Below are 21,437 nucleotides of genomic sequence, written 5' to 3'. Positions count from 1 at the left end.
TCATGTGGACAGGTAGACTCTAAGGAATGAGACCTTACATTTGGGCATCTCAAGAGTGTCTGCAACAATGATTACCATGTAACCTGTAGATAGTTGCTAGTATGGAATATGTTACATCTTGTCAACTAAAACAGTGGCTTCTAGTTAGGCCATGAAATGATTTTTCCTGCCATCCGAGAGAAAACAGGTGCAATAGTGCCCTACTCTTAAAGAGTGTGGTGGCAGCAACTTTCATCATAAGCAGCAGCTCATATCACATAATGATTTGTAATGCCCATACAATAATATATATTTAAACTTTCCTCTTTAGTTGGTAACATGTAAGCATTAGTGTTGTGCATTAGTGTCTTACCTTCTATGATATTAAGATTGGCTGCACATCTCGCCTCTCCATATTCATTAGAAACAGTGCACTTATAGGGACCAGCATCATCTATAGTCAGTTGTTTTATCTTAAATAGTAATACACATAAATCAATAAATTTCTGTCTCAAAACCTGAAGCATTATCCGTATACCACATTCTCTATTCAAAGATTATTGGGTGAAATTAGAGCAATGGCTCTTACCCAATTTGTTCAAACTGATGAGATGATCGTTGGGAAATGGAAATGAGAAACCATCTTCTAAGTTGCGTATTGTTACAAGCACTAGTAAGACTGCAATTAGAGTATTGTGCACAGTTCGGTCACATTATATGTGGAAAGATGTAAATGCATTAGAGGCAGTTCAGGGAAGGCTTACTAGACTGATACATGGAATGAGCAGTTTGTGTTATGAGGAAATTATTGAGGCTTGAATCCACTGGGCCTTAGGAGAGTAAGAAGTGACTTGACTGAAACATGTAAAATCCTCAGGATTCATGATAGGGTCAATGAGGAGAAGATGGGACAATCTAGAACTAGGGGTTTAAAAATCAGCCAACGTCCTCATAAAACAGAGGGTTGAGAGTCTTTAAAACTCTTTTCCTCAAAAAGTGGTGGAAGCAGAGATGTTGAATAGACTAAAGGAAGAGGTGGATCGAGTATTGTCAGGTATCAGGTTGAAAGGTAATCACAAGAAGGAGGGATTATGTGGATTTACGTTTCCCATCAGACCAACTGTGATCCCATTGAATGGTGGAGCGTGTGCAAGGGGTTGAAAGAACTCCTGCTGAGTTGTGGTTTTGCACATTATAATGCACATGGAAGTTATAAATATGTTGTTGTTATAAAGATTTTGTGTGCCTGAATGAAAATGAGCATTCACGCATATGACAAGGAATGAGGGATTACAAAACTCAGGACAGTGATTAGTCTACTATAATACAAACAATCACTTATTAACAATATTAGAAAATTAAATTCAATGTAAAGTTCAATAGTTTTGAATAAAGAAACATTTTTCTTTCAAAGAACTTTGAAAGTCCTTTTCACAAACAAAAACGTACAACATTTTGCAAATACAATTGTGTTTAGGATATTTTCAATAAATTCAATTCTGCTCTATTATTCAACAAAATAAATTAAAACAGAATAATATTGTGGTGGTTGTTGGGGATGTTTTCTGCTATTGATTAACATAGATTACAAGTGGCAGAAAAACTCAAAATAAATTGATTCACAATTTCTTGTCCTGTGGAGAACATTTTTAAAAAGTCAGTCTTTTTGATTGTGGACTAAAAATGAGTAAAGGACTTTTGTGACAACACCAGACTAATGCTTGATTTCCAGTCTGCTGCCCCAGTGAGCCATGATATTCCCATTTTGTGCTTTCTGCCCTTATACAAAACAGGATTTATGGCAGAACCTTGACATCGGTGCCAGATATCAATCCAAATAAAACAGAAGCAGAAAACTACTTGTTTCCAGTTGGGTGTGTTAAGATTTTAGGGATGAGCATCATTTTTTTTCTGAGAAGCCACAGTTGGAACAGTTAAACCTTGGTAAAATGCAGGTCAATGTGAATTTGTCTGTAATTGATACATGATTTAGTTCTATACCATCATCAGCAGGAGAATTGCACAGGGATTATAGGATGTGTGAAAATGTCTTTTTCTCTCATCACGTATTTGCCTATGTTACACAATATTTTAAAATGGTGCTCTTTATGAGCAGGAATAATTTCTCCTTATCCAAGTTAACCAGATCTCTATTTTGAAAGCTTCTATCAAATCTCTGCTCAGCCTTCTCCTCTCAAAGGAAACAGTCCCAACTAAAAGAACAAAGAACAATGCAGCACAAGAACACGCCCTTCAGTTTTCCAAGCCTTCGCTGACACATTTTGCCTTCCATACTAAAACTGCCTTCACTTCCAAGATCCTTATCCTGCTATTCCCTTCCTCTTTATTTATTCATGCAGGTGTTTCTTGAATGCTGCTATTATGTCTGCTTCCACCACCTCCTCTGGCAACACACTCCAGACACTCAACCCTTTGTGTGAAAACTTGCTTAGCACACCTCTTTTAAACATTCCCCCCTTGCACCTTCAACCTTTGCCACCTAGTGATTGACCCCTCCACTCTGGGAAAAAGCTTTATACTTGCTACTTTATCTATGCCATTCACAATCTTATAAATGTCCATCAGGTCGCCAATCAACCTCCTGCATTCCAGTGAAAACAAATTGAGGCCATCCAATCTTCCTTCATCGCTAAAATCTCCCACACCAGGCAACATTCTCATAAACCTTTTCTTTACTGTCTCCAAAGCATCTACATTCTTTGGGTAGTGTGGTGACCAGAACAGTATGCAATATTCCAAGTGTGGCTGAACTAAAGTTCTATAAAGCTGCAGTATAACTTATCTATCCTGATATTTAATACCCCTTTTAATGAAGACAAGCATGCTATAAGCCTTTTTTACTACCTTATCTACCTGCATTGCCTCCTTCAGTGATCTGTGGACCTGCAGACCCAGATCCCCCTGCATATCAATACGTCTGAGGGTTCTGCCATTCACTATATAATTTTCACCTGTAGTTGACCTTCCAAAATGCATCACCTCATATTTGTACAGATTGAATTCCATCTGCTATTTTTCTGCTCATACCTCCAACTGATCTATATCCTGATGTATCCTCTGACAATCTTCCTCACTGTCTGCAACTCTACCAATCTTTGTATCAGCTCTAAACCTACTAATAAGACCAACTACATTTTCCTCCAAAGCACTCATGAGCAGCAGAGGCCCCAGTCCTGATTCCTATGGAACACCATTAGTTGCAACCCTCCATTCTGAAAAGCATCCTTCCACCACTATCCTACGTCTCCTATGACTAAGCCAGTTATGTATCCATCTTTCTAGTTCATCCCTATACCATGTGACTACCTTCTGTACCTTCAAATTATCTTCATAACTGAAGTTTCTCAACCCTGGAGCCATTCTTTTAACTTCTCTCCAATGTGTTCACATTCTTCCTAAACAGTGACAACCAAAATTGTATGCCATTCTCCAGCAGAGGGTACGCTAGTGCTCTTTATAGGTTCAGTATAACATCTCAGTTGTTGTACTCTATGCCTCTATCAATAAAGCTGAAGATATTGTGTGCTTTATTAACACCTCTTTAATGACTTATGCACCAAGGTCTCCCTGCTCCTGCCCTCCTTTTAGAATAGTATCCTTTAATTTATTTTGTCTCTGCATTATCATTGTAACAAAATATATCACTCTAGCTTATCTGCCATTTGTTTGCCCACTCTGCTAATTTATTAATGTATTTATTGGCATTTAATGCTTTCCTCTCATAGTTTACAATTCATCCATGCTTTGAGTCATTCAAAAACTTTAAAATTGGTCCTTACATGCAGAGCCTAATACCAAGAAGAGCCATGCTTGTATTACTGACCCAGGGAGTTCTGCCACAAACCCTCCTCCAGCCCCAAAATACCCATTACCTCATTACTCTGTTTCTTACCACTTTATATCCATGTTGCTACTATTCATGAACTATCACTTTCCTCATAAGTCTCTTTGTGGCACTGTATCGACACCTTTTGGAAGTCCAAGTGCACCACATCAAGAGCCTTCCCCTCATCAACCATCAGTTACCACTTCAAAAAACTTGAGCAAAATAGGTAGATATGATTTCCCCTGCACAAATCCATGCTGACTCCTGTAAAATTATCCCATACTTTCTATGTGACTGTTAATTCTATTCTGAATAATTGTTTCCAAAATGCTGTGGGGTGATTCATGAGAGACATTGATAGGATAAATAGACAAAGTCTTGTATCTGGGATGGAGGAGTCCAGAACCAGAAAGCATAGATTTAGGATGGGAGGAGAAAGATATAAAAGGGTCCTTAGGGGCAACTTTTTCACACATAGGGTGGTGCGTGTATGGAATACGTGCTGGAGGAAGTGGTGGAGGCTGGTACAATTGCAATATTTAAGAGGTATCTGGATGGGTATATGAATAGGAAGGTTCTAGAGGGATATGGGCCAAGGGCTGGCAAATGGGTCTAGATTAGGATAGGATAACTGGTTGGCATGGATGAATTGGACCAAAGGGTCTGTTTCCGTGCTGTATGTCTCTATGACTCTATGACTCTATAAGGTTAATTGTCTGGTCTGTAATTGCTGAGCTTATATTTATAATCTATTTTTTAATACCGGCTTAATGTTTGCAATTCTTCAGCCCGTCAACAATGTTCCGAAACTAGGGAAGATTGAAAAATTATTGGTAGTGCTTCTGCAATTTTCCCTCCCATCCCCTTCAACATCTTTGAATGCATCTTATCTAGCCCCAGTGCCTTCTTAACTTCATGTACATACAGTTTATTTAATACCTATTCATGTTTAACTAAACTTATCTAGTTACCGAGCTTCCTTGTCTGTCACAATAGCCTGGACAGTATCTGCATTATAGGTTAATACAAAGTATTCATTTAACACTTTAGCCATGCCTCTTTGCCAACATGAATAAATCTCTTGTCAGAAACCAGCACTAATCCTACTTTTATCACCCTTTTTAGACACCAAAGTTAAGTTGTACACAATAAAGCAAATACTCTGCCTCCAAAACCATGTATTTAGAAACCAGTCTTTCACAATTCAGAAATAGTCATGCTAAAATAGCGAATTGCATAAATTTGCATCTCCACTTAAATTCTTATTGCATCTAGGGCTGTTACTGACCAGGTAGGAAAAGCTGTTCAAAATGAAGAATTTACTGATGAGATTGATTAGGTATAAAGTACAATCTCAACAAGTGTTAAACTATAATTAACATTTCTACACATTGTCAAAAAAGTAAACAAATAAAAACTGGGGAGATGAATGCCTCATAATGAATGGTGCATTGTTCATACCTGTAAGACGTGTTCATTCATAATTCTGTCAAAGGAAACCTTATATTTGTTACCATTGCTGAGACTTGCCCCTTTAAAGCTCCAGACTAAAGTAGGCTCTGGATTTCCTCGTACTGCGGCTTTGAAATTTGCAGTTTTACCTTTTAAAGAAACATTAAAATAAAAGCCATTAATGAAATCATGTCTGAACAATAAAAAAATTGAAGTATCATTACCATGTGCAAGAATTCATCAGCTCTTTCCTGCTGAGAAATGTAGTTGTATATTACAGAAGAACAAGTTATCATGATGGGTTACATTCAATTTGACTGCTTTTTCACTTATCTTGGAAATGCTAGATGAAACTTTATGGCTGCAATGTGTTGACCTGCTTCATCAACTTGTCCCCTCCTGTGTTTTATTCAGTCCCACCTACCCCACACAATGGCAATCGCTGTCAACACTAACCTGCCACTGAGCTCTCACTGCTTTACTGCTGGTGTGACTCTGAAATGTTGTCACATGCACACTTGGCAAAATGAGAATTCTCCACAACACACCATTCCATTGTCTCCTTCACAAGATTAATCACCTGCTGGCTGTCAGTTTACAGCAGTCTCTATCTGGCAGTGCAGCTACCTCCTGGAAACTTTAACCGTGGCGGGAACATGGAAAACGTTCATACTTACGTATTTTGCCGGCCCATCTACCTCCTTATCACAATCACTGTGGGGAAATTCTTCCCTCCACCACTGAAGGAAACTGTTTAATGCAGTGTGCCTTTGTCAACTATTTGAAAGAGCCACTCAAATCACTCCAACCCCTGCCCTTTCTACATCACCATGCAAATGGTTCACCTTCAAATATATGTCAACCTCTCTTCTGAAGTTATGATTGAACCTGCTTGTGCTAACCTTACCGGTGAATGCATTCCAGATCATAATAACTCACTGCTTAAAAGTAACATAACCTCTACTGGGACTTTTGTTAAATATCTTAAGTCTCTGCCCTCAAGTCACTAAACTTCCGGGCAGTTTTCGCTTTTGGAAATTCATTATATTGAACGCCTCAGAAAATTGACACCTCCAGGAAATTTCAAACCCCTCACCCCATAAAAGATTCTGTATGTTTATCTGTGCAGCATCAAATGAAGATATGGTTGGAGTCAGTCACAGAAGAGTCCTAGTCCACTTGACCCTGGATTCAGGACAGGTCAGAAATTCAAATCTGTAGTGTTAGTTTATCAATCATCATGACCTCCCAATTGTTTACTTCACAGTTAAACTGAGTATGTGAAAGCACTTTAAAATGTACAGAAAAGTCAGAAAATGGCAACAGGATTTTCTGAAGGTCACTTTTGAATATAAACGTGATTGAGGCTGAAGATGCATTTTTTAGTTACTTACCTTCCTGCATGGTCAGTGGGATCGGCCTGCGTTCAATATCAGGTGCACTACATCCTTGCGGGATATCATCTGTAAATTCTACAATTGTGACTCCTGGGATTGAAGATTTCCTTGTTTTGACACCTGGGGAGAGGCAGAACAAAATATATAGTTTCGCTAACAAAGGATGGAATCTAAAACCCTGCAATTCTTATTTCTTATTTTTGAGCAGTACATTTAGAATGATCAGGATCTGGCAAAGATTGATGCAAGGCCTGGAATTTTATTTTCATTACTAAATTAAACAGTCAGTTTTGAGAGAAATAAGGTTGGATCTTAAAAGGAGTATTGCCCACTCTTACACTCCCCTCCTGAAAAGTAGGTTGCCAGCCTGACTACCCCTTAGAGAGTTTAGCTATTTATAATCAACCTCGTCAGATATGTAGCAAGACAGAGGAACCTCGATTATCCGAACTCCAATTATCTGAAAATTGGATTATCCGAAGGAGATCTCGAGTTCCTGATAGAAACATTACATTAAAGACGTGTTTCCAATAGTTATCGTGTCTCTTGTATACAGAGATTAAACAGTCTCCAAGTGACTGACCTCCTGATCTCTCTCTGTCCTCACACTTTCCACAGGGCAGAGGTGTGTGGTGTGTATGTGGTGTGCGTGGTGTGCGTGAGTGTGTGGTATGTGGTATGTGGGGTGTGTGTGTGCGGTGTGTGTGGTGTGTGTGTGGTGTGTGTGTGCGGTGTGTGTGTGGTGTGGGTGTGCGGTGTGCATGGTGTGCGTGTGGTGTGTGGTGTGTGGTGTGTGGGTGCGCGGTGCGTGGGATGTGTGTGGCGTGCGTGGGCATGTGGTGCGTGCGTGGGCATGTGGTGCGTGCGTGTGTGTGCGTGTGTGTGTGTGGTGTGGGTGTGGTGTGGGTGTGTGGTGTGCGTGGTGTGCGTGTGCGTGTGGTGTGTGGTGTGGGTGTGTATGTGTGGTGTGTGGTGTGTGCGTGATGTGCACAGTGTGTGCGGTGTGTGCGGTGTGCGTGGTGTGTCTGGGTGTGTGGTGTGTGCATGTGGTGTGTGGTGTGTGTATGCAGTGTGTGTGTGCAGTGTGTGTGGCGTGTGTGGTGTGTGTGCGGTGTGGGTGTGTGCATGTGTGTGATGTGTGCAGTGTGTGTGTGCAGTGTGTGTGTGTGGTGTGTGTGTGTTGTGTGTGTGGTGTGTGTGTGGTGTGCCTGGGTGTGTGGTGTGTGCATGTGGTGTGTGGTGTGTGTGTGCGTGTGGTGTGTGTGCGGTGTGGGTGTGTGCAATGCGTGTGATGTGTGCAGTGTGTGTGTGCACTGTGTGTGTGGTGTGTGTGTGTTGTGTGTGTGGTGTGTGTCTGGTGTGTATGCGTGGTGTGTGCTTGTGCGGTGTACGCAGTGTGTGCGGTGTGCGTGGTGTGTGTGCGTGTGGTGTGTGCGTGTGGGTATGTGGTGCGGTGTGTGTGGTGTGTGTGTGGTTTGTGTGGTGTGTGTGGTGTGTGTGCGATGTGTGTATGTGCAGTGTGTGTGGTGTGTATGTGTGGTGTGTGTAGTATGTGGCGTGTGTGTGGTGTGTGTGCGTGGTGTGCGTGGTGTGTGTGGTGTGTGTGGTGTGTGTGTGGAGTGTGTGTGTGCAGTGTGTGTGTGCAGTGTGTGTTTGCAGTGTCTGTGTGGTGTGTCTGTGTGGTGTGTCTGTGTGGTGTGTGTGGTATGTGGCGTGTGTGTGGTGTGTGTGCGTGGTGTGCGTGGTGAGCGGTATGTACAGTGTTTGTGGTGTGTGTGTGTGCGGAGTGTGTGTGTGCAGTGTGTGTGTGGAGTGTGTGTTTGCAGTGTGTGCGGTGTGTGTGTGTGCTGTGTGTGTGTGCGGTGTGTGTGTGTGGTGTGTGCGTGGTGTGCGGTGTGTATGGTGTTTGTGGTGTGTGTGGTGTGCATGTGTGCAGTGTGTGCGGTGTGTGCGTGCGGTGTGCGTGTGGTTTGTGTGCGTGGTGTGCGTGGTGTGTGGTGTGTGGTGTGTGTGTGGTGCGTGTGCATCATGTGCATGGTGTATGTGGTATGTGTGTGTGCAGTGTGCGCGCTGTGTGCGGTGTGTGTGGTGTGTGTGTGCGGTGTGTGTGTGCAGTGGGTGCGGTGTGTGCGCGGTGTGTGTGCAGTGTGTGTGTGTGTGTGTGTGTGGTGTGTGCGCGGTGTGTATTTGTGCAGTATGCGCAGTGTGTGCGGTGTGTGTGCAGTGTGTGTGTCCCCGGTGTGTGTGTGTGATGTGTGTGCATGGTGAGTGTGTGCGGTGTGTGTGTGTGGTGTGCGTGGTGTGTGGGGTGTAGTGTGTGTGTGCGGTGTATGTGGTGTGTGCGGTGTGTGTGTGGTGTGTGTGCGTGATGTGTGGTGTGTGTGTGTGCGCGGTGTGTGCGGTGTGTGCGTGTGGTGTGTGTGGTGTGCGTGGTGCACGTGGTGTGCGTGGTTTGCGCAGTTTGTGTGAGTGTGGTGTGTGTGAGTGTGGTGTGTGTGTAGGGGGTGTATGTGTGTGCGTGATGTGTGGTGTGTGTGTGTGCGCGGTGTGTGTGGTGTGTGCGTGTGGTGTGTGTGGTGTGCGTGGTGTGCGTGGCTTGCACGGTGTGTGTGTGAGTGTGGTGTGTGTGAGTGTGGTGTGTGTGTGTGTGTGTGTGGGGTGTATGTGTGTGTGGTGTGTGTGGTGTGTGTGTGGTGTGTGTGTGCGTGCGGTATTTGGAGACTTACCCCACAAAGGCAGCAGCACCAGCCGCAGTCTTGTTGTTGGTGTACAGTCCGACTGCCCCAGAGAGGGGGCGGTGTTGGACGGGGTTGCACAGCAGGGGTGGTGTTGGGCGGTTGGGGGTGGGCAGGGGGCGGGGACATGTGCGCTGTGTGCTGCTGCAGTGTCCTGAATGGGGAGCAGACTTTAAAAACTCTGAACCCCATCAGAAAGGCAATTAATCGATTATCCGAATGAAATATTGTCCGCCTCTCTCGTTCGGATAATCGAGGTTCCCCTGTATATCAGCAGCACAAGTGTAATTTGAACCCAGACTGTTCATCCCAAAGGTAGGGACACTACCACGAAACCATCACAACGCCCTACAGCAGGAGAGCTATGTTAATTGGCTCACATTGTGATTTCTGCCTCCATTTCAGTAGTGGCCAATGCTCAAACTATAGGCAGCACCCAAAAAGGAAAAAGGGAGCATTGACTTCATTGTGAGTCCAGGGTTTTGCTTAAGGTGGACAGGCAGATTCCTGCAAAAGGGGCTGGGGTTATGAAAGATGGCAGGTACTGCTTGCCCTCTGCCTTCCAGAATGGTGTATATACAATCAACGGATTCCTTAAAACAGGACTCCTTAAACTGCAAGGTACACCAACCAAAAAATTTATAAAGGAGGTGTAATGAAACTTTGAAGCAGCTATTCTTTGGTCACTCAAGGACCTCATTAGCCTGATGCACATACAAGGAATGGAAGGTCCCTCATGGCTCAGTGATAGTGTCCCAACCTCGAGGCTATGGAGACCTGGGTGCAAGTCCCACCTGCTGTTGAGGTGTGTAATAACATCTCTGAACATAGGAACAAAAACAGGATTAACTAAAGGTTAGCAAGATAAATGGGAGGTGTGAGCCCTGTCACATTCCCCAAAAACCGGAATATAGGAAACAGATTGGGGTGGACGACTGTTTTGGCACACAGAACCTCATCACAGTCACAACATAGTGTACGCACAATACACAGACTTCTTAAAAGATAACCATCTGAAAAGCAAGGTACACATGCCACACAAAGTCCTCGGTAGTCCTACTGTTTTAGTTTGATTTAAGCTCAATGTAACATCAAGATATTGTAAAATTCCATTTTAAAAATGTACAACATGGACATTATGCTACTGGAAATAGAAAAATCTTTTTCTTCAATATATTTACCATTAGTCAGAAGTTGATGCTTTTATAAATATTTACCTGGTTTGGCACTATTTCTTGGCTGGTTCACTTTCTTCTCCATGTTTTGCTTATTACTCTTCACTTGCAACTATAATGTCAAAGCTATGAATTGGAAATGCACAAAGCAGATTAATATTGTACCTTTTATCTTATTAAATTGTTTCTGATGTAACCTTGAAGTGCTATTCATTGTGTTTAATGTAAGTTGGATCACAGTTTGTATTAAAGATAAATTGCTCTCGCATTTGCTGCATCATTACCTTCATACTATGAATGAAATTTGAAATTGTAATTTTGAATCATGTGAAGCATATATAATCTCTCTTCAGTTCCTGGCAGCATATGGGGTTGAAGAGTGTGGATCTGGAAAAGCACAGCAGGCCAGGAGTAAAAGAATCGACATTTCAGGCATAAGCCCTTCGTCAGGAATGTTGGGGGAAGGGTGATGGGAGATAAATAGGGGGGTAGGTGTGGGGGGAAGGTAGCTGAAAAGGTGATAGACAGATGGAGGTGGGGTGTGATGGTGATAGGTCGGAGGGGAGGGGTGAACCTGATAGGTGGGAAGGAAGATGGACAGGTACGACAGTTCAAGAGGGCAATGCCGAGTTTGAGGGTTGGAACTGGGATGAGTGGGAGGGAAGGGAGATGAGGAAACCAGTGAAGTTGATGTTGATGCCATGTGGTTGGAATGTCCCAAGGCAGAACCTAAGGTGTTCTTCCGCCAGGTATTGGGTGGCTTGGATTTGGTGGTGGAAGAGACCCAGGACTTGTATCCCTTGGTAGAGTAGGAGGGGGAGTTGAAGTGCCCAACACATCGACTGTCTTGCTCCTTGGATACTGCCTGCCCTGTTGTGCTTTTCCAGCGCCACACTTTTCGACTCTGATCACTGCAGTCCTCACATTTTCCCAGCACTACATGTATAGTTACCAAAATTCAAAAGCATTTAATCTAGTATTATAAATACTCTTCCTAAATTAATTGTGTACTGCTTAGTATTTGAGAATGGAATATATTTTCCCCAAATTACTATCATAAAGAAAAAAATCATAGACTCATTGATTTACTAAATGGTTGAAAGTTTCTTCTGTGATTTCCTTATTGTTTTCTTTTCATTCCCAAGTTATCCCAGGAAATGTACTGGGGAACTTCGAAGGTCTGTTTCCATATCAAACTAGTCAAATGTTTTTTGAGGTGATGTGAATGACATCAATGGTTAATGTAAGCAGCATAAACAATCAATCAGGTATTCAATCAAAACAAACAATCAAAACATGATATTATATGAAGAATATCATCAACTAGAGGACTGGTATCTCAGATGTAGTCAAAGTTCAAACATGTAATGCACAATAATATGGAAATGTGTGGAGGAGTGTATACAAATCATCAGTTACTTAATAATCATAGAGTCATAGAGATGTACAGCATGGAAACAGACCCTTCGGTCCAACCCGTCCATGCCGATCAGACATCCCAGCCCAATCTAGTCCCACCTGCCAGCACTCGGCCCATATCCCTCCAATCCCTTCCTATTCATATACCCATCCCAATGCCTCTTAAATGTTGCAATTGTACCAGCCTCCACCACACCCTCTGGCGGCTCATTCCATACACGTACTACCCTCTGTGTGAAAGGGTTGCCTCTGAGGCCTTGTCACAGCTACCAGGTCATTGGTCAACACATAGTCATGTGTAATTGGAAACTCTTGTAAGGATCTGCTCCTCCAAATCAGAGGAGGTTGCTCTGTTGTGTTTGCTGCCAATAGGTTCACTCTTGAGTAAGTGACAATGGTTTAATGGTGAGTGAATGTGGGAGGATTGGTGAGTGAGTGAAGGTGGATCATTGAGTGCGTGAATGAGGGTGGATCGTTGAGTGGGTGAGAATGGATTAATGAGGAGTCAGTCAGTATTGTTGAGTGAGCATGGTGGATTGGTGAGTAAGTGAATGTGGATGATTTGGTGAGTGAGTCAGTGAGTGAAGATTATTGAGTGAATGGATAAGTGAGGGTGGATTGGTGTGTGAGTATGCGTGTGTGGGTTGGTTAATGAGGAAGTGAGTTAGTAAGTATTGTTGAGTCAGTGTGGATGAACTGATGAGTAAATGAATGTGTGTGGATTGGTAATGAATAAGAGTGAATTGGGGAATAAGTGCAGATTAGTGAGCAAGTGAGTGCGGAATTTATGGACAGATTGTGAGTTCAAAATAAATCTATCTCCCTATTCTCACAAGTTGTCTATTTGTTTTATTTTCCTTTTTTGACAGTTGAGGTCTATTTTCCTCATTTCTTCTGTTGGTGCACTCATACTCTGATTTGATTTGACTCATTACTATTAGTGTACCAAGGTACAGTGAAGGGTATTATCTTACATGCTTTAGAGGCACTGTGTTTGGGACGCAGTAAAATGGCAGTAAAGTTAAAACAGAAGCTGGGATTATTTCACAAAGAGAAATAATTTGCAATACAAACACATTGACCATGCATTACAGAGGAAAGGGAGTGGGTCATTGCATGCAGGGATGCTTAAGTACATATGGATGTATGATTGGGTGAGTGTTTCTAAGCCGTTCATACACCCACCCTTCACTGCTTCATCCTTCCCTAAGAACTAAAAGCAGGCTGGAAGAGGAGGAAAATCTGGCTGAAATGTGACCAGCTTTGAACACCCAATTCCAAACAAATTCCATCAAAGAGTGCGTCCAACTACAGAGGAATCCAGTTCAGTGTTAGTGAAACACAACTCCTTAACTCAGCCCCGGCTCCCCAATATCTTCTCACGTGATCAGGCTTGGGGCAGGGACCTTTATCTGTCTCTAGCTCAGATTCCTAATGCAAAAGGTAAAATAAAAAATATTATCTGTTAACCGTGCTGTTTGACTTTATAAATGGTTATTTTATTAATCACTCATTTACAAGAACAGATTTTTAATTATTTCTGAAATTTATGTTTGTTGCCAGTGTGGTAAACCATAACTTTTTGAAATTTGTGTACTGTCCATGCCACTTGTCCCTCGCCAAAAGAGAGAAAAACTGAAATGTGGCTCCCGTATACAAAAAGATTGGACAACTATGGTCTAAACAGAAGAGGTACTTGTTTTTGTTTTAAAGAAAACAATCAACTTGGTTAGACACAGCTCTGGCATAAGTGGGACTTGAACACAGATCATTCTGTCTTAGCAATAGGAATGCTATCACTGTACTACAAGAGCCACAGAACATTTTGGTTTATTGATTGAGTACAACCACACAATTATTTAGAATTAATTAGTAAGGACTTGCAATTCAGGTTCATTTAGAATGCCCAGTCTCCACCCAATGACTGTGTATGATATCATCACATTGCATAGAGTTCAAGCAACTTGAATTTTTTTTTTTCCGGACCATTACCTTCTACAACAGAAGCCACCCAGTCTAATGGCTGAGACAGTGAAATATTAATTATAATGACTAAAGGAAATTGGAAAGGTTTGTGCCCAGCCCTAGGCTAATCAATGCTTAATATAAAACCTGGTGTGACAGTTTTGGGAATAGTAGCAGTTTTAGGTTTTAATCTGCATAATTAGTTTGGTTGTGATTTTCCCATTTTTTTGTGCAGGAGCCATATGGAAGAAGTCACTACTCCTTAACAGGAAGACAGAGGAAACATTCCAGGTCTGCTGTACTGAATCAAGAAACACAAGCTGCAGTGATGTAGAAGTGAGATGAAGGAGATTCATTCACTCAGTGCTCATCCACCACTCTGAGCTGCATATGACAATGTATGTATTTTTGATAGATATGTAGGATATTTGGAGCAATCTACTTTTTGCAATGTGACTTGGCTAGCTGAAAGAAGACAGAGGGTGGTGGTTGATGGGAAATGTTCATCCAGGAATTCAGTTACTAGTGGTATACCACAGGGATCTGTTTTGGGGCCACTGCTGTTTGTCATTTTTTTAAATGACCTGGATGAAGGCATAGTAGGATGGGTTGGTAAATTTGCAGATGACATAAGGTCGGTGGAGTTGTGGATAGTGCTGAAAGATGTTGCAGGTTACAGAGGGACATAGATAAGCTGCAAAGCTGGGCTGAGAGGTGGCAAATGGAGGTTAATGCAGAAAAGTGTGAGGTGATTCACTCTGGAAGGAGCAACAGGAATGAAGAGTATTGGGCTAATGGTAAGATTCTTAGTAGTGTAGATGACCAGTGTATCCATGTAAATAGATCCCTGAAAGTTCCACCTAGGTTTATAGGGTTGTTGAGGAAGCATACGATTTGTTAGCTTTTATTGGTAGAGTGATTGAGTTTTGGAGCAATACGGTCATGTTGCAGCTGTACAAAAGTCTGGTACAGCCACAGTTGGAGTATTGCACACAGTTCTGGTCACCTTATTATAGAAAGGACATGGAAGCTTTGGAAAGGGTTCAGACGAGATTAACTAAGATGTTGCCTGGTCTGGTGGGAAGGTCTTATGAGGAAAAGCTGTTTTCGTTAAGGAGAATAAGATTGAGAAGTGACTTATTTGAGACAAAGAAGATAATCAGAGGTTTAGATAGGGTGGACAATGAGGGCCTTTTTGCTCAGATGGTGATGGCTAGCATGAAGGGACATAGCTTTAAATTGAGTGGTGATAGATATAGAACAGATATCAGAGGTAGTTTCATTATTCAGAGAGTAGTAGAAGTGTGGATTGCCTTGCCTACCACAGTAGCAGCCTCGCCAACTTTAAGAGCATTTAAATAGTCATTGGATAAACGTATGGATGAAAATGGATTAGTGTAGGTGAGGTGGGCTTCAGATTGGTTTCACAGTTCAGTGCAACATCGAGGGCCAAAGGGCCTGCACTGTGCTGTGATGTTCTATGTTCTATGACTTGCCACAGTCAACTTTGATGTATTTGCTTTTTGTATAGAGGCATAAAACCGAAGCCACTTTAGCCAGTGCATGGAACCATAACTTCCCCATACTTTATGCGTTTAAAGAGTACCAACAAAATTGGTCAATTTGATTTTGAGTTGCAGGGAAGGAACAAAATATTTAACTATTAAATAAGTATGACTGTTAATATACTTCAATTCCGTGGATTTTTAAAAATTAACCTGTTTAAACATGTTATGATACACCTCCTTGGTATCAGGCCTTCTGACCCAGAGGTAAGGACAGTTCCAATGCGGTCTGTGTGATAATGATGAAATTGAATCTAAATTGTAAGTAACTGGGAATTCTGAGACATCCTTTCTTGAAGCATCTTTGAGAAACAAAGCTGTTGATAAATCGTTTTGACTATTGAGCAAGGGTTCCAAATGTTTTCAATATAAATGGAATTTGCCAAATTGAATGAATTCTTATCAGTTTACACTGAATACAAGATATCAAATTAAAACCTAGCTATACAATAAAATATCTTCAAAATCCAGGTACTGAATTAGGAATATTGACAATTAATAATATGAAGCCTTGAAAATAATCTTATACATTACCATAATGTTCAATGGCCTATTTATTCTATTTTTGCCTGTGACTTAGAAGGTTTAATGACTTTGAGCCGCAGTTCAGCTCTTGTAAGAAATCTCGAATCACTTCTACATTCCAAACATATTCAGCTGCTTGGGGCTGCTACATATTTTAAGGTGTGAACCTTGTTGGAAATTGATGGATTTCATTACTTTATTCTTTAAAAAGTAGGAATTATTGATGTTGTTCAAGTTATGAATTTACAGATAATCTGGATCATATCTACCTATCTATCCATATATCACTGTTACAATACTAGAGTACTATGGTATATTCAGCTCGCTAGAAAACAAATGTTCTCCCTCCAAGTCAGTCATTCATTACATTAACAGAGATTCACAGCCGATGTAGAGGTGTAAATTGAGAAGAGCACATGGAGGATGAATATCTGTTACGCAAACAGATTTCTAAAGATAAGCAAAATACTTGTTATTGATATATAAGTATTAATACACATATATAATATATATATTTTATATTAGAATTTGTGGCTATTTCTTTATCCTAAAGTGTGTAAAATGTGTTGAAACATATCTTGGTGCTACACAATAATAAATATTTGCTCACATCCTTGTGTAACTCAATTGCAGAGACTGTATTTATGATAGTGAAGTGTAAATCAATTTTTAACCACCAGATGGCACCATATAGGAACAAAAGTCCAGAATGTCATCAGGAGTTAACATGGCTGTAGTTATCAGACTCATTAATGTGATAAAAATTTCACATCGTTATTTGCATTTTTTTTATTTGACACAGGTCGGAACAGTCGCATTGTAGCAACATTATGGGGCAAGCAATCTGGAGACTTTTCGACATGAGTTCAAAAAAATGAAATTCATTTAATTAATTTGCGATAGATAATTAATTTGTTCTCATGACAAAAATTACAATATTGATTGAACTAAAATAAGTGCATATGTTTCACAGTTGTAGACAATCACTAGAAGTGAAAGGTTAAAGTCACTATTGTCTTACCTTATGGCACAGGGCTGCTCCCTCAGTAGGGAGGGATGACCGGGTGGTGAGTTTAACCTGAGGGTCAGCATGCCTCAGGCAAGGGAAATGGTTGAGAAGGAAAGTCCACCTAGTAACCTCAGGAAATGTGGGAATGGAACCTACACTGTTGGCATCACGCAACTTCTTAAACCAGCCATCCAGAGCCCTCAGTTAACTGGCTTCTTAATGACTTTAGCAGTAAAATATGAAATAAAAGAACTGCACAATACTGATTATTTCAGCTAACAAACAATTATAATACTTTTGAAAAGTACAGGCCTCATTAACTTACAAAACAGAAATAAAAGATCTGCTGCACTCAACATTTTGCACTAAAGATCACAGATCAGATGGTGCCATGTTGCTCTCAAGCAAGTAGTTGAGAATTAAATTTTATTTGTGAATTTTGTGAAGGAGGGGATGAGGCTGCCCTGTAGTCCATTTATTTGAGGTCTTGTTTATGGAAATGCCAATTTCAAACAATGGTCAAGAAGATACTGGACTGTCTTCTTCAGAGGAGACAATCTGCCATCCTCACCTGGTCTCAACTATGATCCACTCAGCAGTGTGTTTGACTTTTACTTGTCCTCTGAAATAGCCTGGGTAGACAAGCAGGAGGCTGGAAGAACACAGGAAGCCAGGCAGCATTAGGAGGCGGAGAAGTCAATGCTCAACAATTCCAGCCTTTGACCCTAATATTTACAATGTTACACTTCACTGGGGTAGCACATTGAAAATCAAATCCTGCTATGCCTGTAAGTATCACAAAAGTTAAACAGTTTTTAAAAATACGCACACTTTTTGAATTTACCTTTTTTTGTAAACCCAGATCAACAAAAAGTATGGACTGACTTTCCACATTTAACAATAATGACTTTATTATAATTAAAAACTCTAGTTATAATACTTACACACACACACACACACACACACTGCAGTGCAGTGATCCCTGTCCATAGGGTTTGCTAGAATCTCTTTATGCTGATCAAAACACACCCTCCTTCTTCAAGCCCTCTCACTTCTCTTTAGGAGACATAGGGTGGCTGCTTCACACTTATAAAGGTTGATGACTTATTAATTAAGGGTTACACTAATTGGTGACAAGCAATAAACCAGCTAGCTAAGTTTCTTTCACTTGTTGTTCATCACTGTGTTCTACACCTACACACACAATATGGCTGCTGGAGAAAAATAAACACTGCTGCTGTTTGGCAGTGGTGTGGGAGTTTATATATATATATATATTATATATAAATATGAAAAGAGAAAACAATATACAACTAGAAGATTAGAATCTCCTCAGTTGAGGATTGACTCTGAACTGCCTGGCCAAAGGCAGTGTACTGTGGGGAAAAGTTCCTTTGGAAGACGATGCCTTCCTTTTCCTTCTTTATTTTATGTTTTTTGTTTCCTCTTCTTTTATTCAGAAGAAACGTAAGGAAAAATAAGTAAAGCGGCAAGCTTCAAGTTTGAGATGCTTGTCACTGCAGAATAAAAGCAGCTCCATGCCTTCCAATGTTTCCCCTGAGTACTCTCACACCCCCAAGGTGATCAGCTCCTTATGAGTCAATCAGATAACTATTGGCAGGCAAGAGATCTTCGTTATCCATAACTTGTCACTAGGCCACAGATTAATCAGCTGCTAGTTGTTTGCTGAAACTTGATTTATTCTTTTTCCGTGTCAATCAACAATTAAAATATAGAAAAATAAAAAGCCACGATATTTACAATATCCCCAGAAAGTAAAAACATAAGTATTCATGAAAACAATCTAGTCCACATGTAATGCCCAGATTCTGCTGTCAGTGTAAAAGTAAGAACATTCGATACAGACTGCAATTAATTCTGCCTGTACACATTTGGCAGTTAAAAATCACACAACACAGTGTATAGTCCAACAGGTTTTTTTTGGGAGTACTAGCTTTCAGAGTGCTAGTTATCTGATGAAAGAGCAGCACCCTGAAAGCTCCTTCATTCCTGATGAAGGGCTTACGTTCGAAATGTCGATGCTCCTGCTCCTCAGATGCTGCCTGACCAGCTGTGCTTTTCCAGCGACACACTCTTCAACTCTGATCTCCAGCATCTAATTCTCTCCATCATCAAAATGGAACAGCAATAGAGTTTTCCTTGAACTGAATGGCTTACTGGCCCTTTCCAGGACAGTAATGAGTTTGCCTCATTTCTCAATAGCTGAAGTCTAGATCAGGTAGGCTGACACATACTGTCCATTCGATGTTTGCAATAATGCGCAACAAATTCAATGATTGCTGTGATCGAGACTACTTTTCATTTCCAGGTTTTGATTTGAATTTAAATTCTATTAACTGTAAGATTGCAATTTGAACCAGAGCTCCCAAATGGGTCCTAGGATTATTTGGTCATTGATGTTTCCACAACACCACACTTTCCCTCTAGAAGAGGTCGTCACAGTTAATTCACTGAGCTTACGTGTTCTCAGGAAGGGTCACTCGACCAGAGACATTAACTCTGATTCCTCTCCACAGATGCTGTCAGACCTCCTGAGCTTTTCCAGCAATTTCTATTCTTGTTACAGATGTGAGCCACAACTTTTCTCACTACTCCTCAAAATACTGTGCACCAAACAGTTACTTCAGATTGATGCAAATACTATTAAGCATGTTCTGCAAAACCTGCACCTAGCATCACTGATGTATCCAACTGGAGTTTCTGTTTGGTTGTACCCTTTCATTTAGTCAATGCAATGCATGTTTTTTAGGACAAGTTTTGTTCCATGCAAGTCAGGACTTTTTCCTAAAGTTCCTCTTTCCCACTAGTTTTATTCTGAATGCTAGAAAAAAGTCAAGAACCTCAAATTAAAGTAAATTAGTAACCGTTGGAAGTTATTGTTCAATGTTTTCATTTTCAGGTCTTCGAGGCAGCTCGAAAAATTAAATTCCTTTTTTGGGCAGAAGGAATCGGCAGACATGTTTGAAACGCTTGTGCCTATTATTTTAATTTATTAGAAAACTAACTAATATGACCAGTAAATAATTCTGCACAGGTTTTGTTTTTAAAATTTGGGTCTGAATTCTCTCTTTGTGTTGTGGTAACTTATTGCATAGTCTTATTGTGTAATAAGGCTTAGAAGGTGAAAGGTATTCATAGGAGTTGTGTTCTGTAGATATTTTGAACAATCTATTCAAACACATTATGATGTGTTTTCTGGTGCAGTGGGATTTAAACCTGGGAATCCTGACTCAGAGTTAGGGATACAACTACTTTACAAGACCCTTAGAATTTATTTTTAGTTTTTTTTGTAGAATCGCAACAGCGTGGAAACAGGCCATTCAGTCCAACAAGTCCACACCGACTCTCCAAAGAACACCTCACCTAGACTCATCCTGAATTTCCCATGGCTAATCTACCCAACCTGCACATCTTTGGACTGTGGCAGGAAACAGGAGCACCTGGAAGAAATCCATGTAGACATGGGACATGCAGACGTTTGCCCAAGGGTGAAATTGAACCCGGGTCTGCTGCACAGCAGTAGTGCTGACCCCTGAGCCACTGTACTGTTCGGCTACTTAAAATGAGGCTATTCCATGGCAGTGTACTTGGTACTGATTAAATCTTCTACTTGTACTTAAAACTTCTTTATCAATGATTGTCCCTCCACTCTAAGATCCAAAGTGGGAATGTTCATTGATTGTACAATGCTCAACACCATTCACAACTCCTTATGAAGTTATGCATGTCCATAAGCCACAAGAATGAACAAACAGCTCAATTGGACTCACAAACTCCACATTATTCTGAACAAAGGCCCCAAAGGAATTTTTCACATCCAGCGGAGATTTTCCTGCACATCCACCCACCTCATTACTTTCGATGTATTCTCCTCTACGTTGGGGAGGCAGGACGCCAATTCCCGAAATGTTTCATGGAACATCTCTGGGACACACAGATCCCCACTGCCCTGTGGCCAACCACTTCAACTCCCTTTCCCTCTCCACCTTGGATATGCAAGTCCTGGGCCACCTCCACCACTAAATCCAAGCCACCCGGCGCCTGGAGGAAAACCACTTCAACTTCCACCTTGGGAGCTTTCAACCACACGGCATCAACGTCAACTTCATTAGTTTTCAAATGTCCCTTCCCCCCCATCCTCCAACTCGGCACCGCCTTTTTGACCTGTCCCACCTGTCCATCTTCCTTCTCACCTATCCGCACTACCCTCCCCACCAATGTTTTACAATTACCCTCCCACTCGAGTTACCTATCGCCTTCTCAGCTCCCTTACCCCAGCCCCAGCCCCACCCCCACCACATTCTTGATGAAGGGCTATATGCCAGAATCATTGACGCTCCTGCTCCTT

At 41.3% G+C, this 21,437-nt stretch overlaps 1 protein-coding gene across 1 annotated transcript in view; it reads right to left on the bottom strand.

Annotated features, from left to right (window-relative positions):
* LOC132828115 (immunoglobulin-like and fibronectin type III domain-containing protein 1) overlaps nt 1–10,670 on the bottom strand; it is a 66,712-nt gene extending 56,042 nt beyond the window's left edge. The window contains exons 1-4 of the mRNA XM_060845023.1: nt 10,628–10,670; nt 6,673–6,795; nt 5,288–5,427; nt 353–452 (exon numbers count right to left, since the gene is read on the bottom strand). Of these exons, the coding sequence (XP_060701006.1) occupies nt 353–452; nt 5,288–5,427; nt 6,673–6,795; nt 10,628–10,670 (406 nt within the window). The remainder of the gene's footprint in view (nt 1–352; nt 453–5,287; nt 5,428–6,672; nt 6,796–10,627) is intronic.
* Between the last annotated feature and the right edge of the window lie 10,767 nt (nt 10,671–21,437).

This window comes from Hemiscyllium ocellatum, chromosome 26, assembly GCF_020745735.1.
Source record: "Hemiscyllium ocellatum isolate sHemOce1 chromosome 26, sHemOce1.pat.X.cur, whole genome shotgun sequence".
Lineage (NCBI taxonomy): Eukaryota > Metazoa > Chordata > Chondrichthyes > Orectolobiformes > Hemiscylliidae > Hemiscyllium > Hemiscyllium ocellatum.
This window is presented reverse-complemented; position numbering and strand designations above follow the sequence as displayed.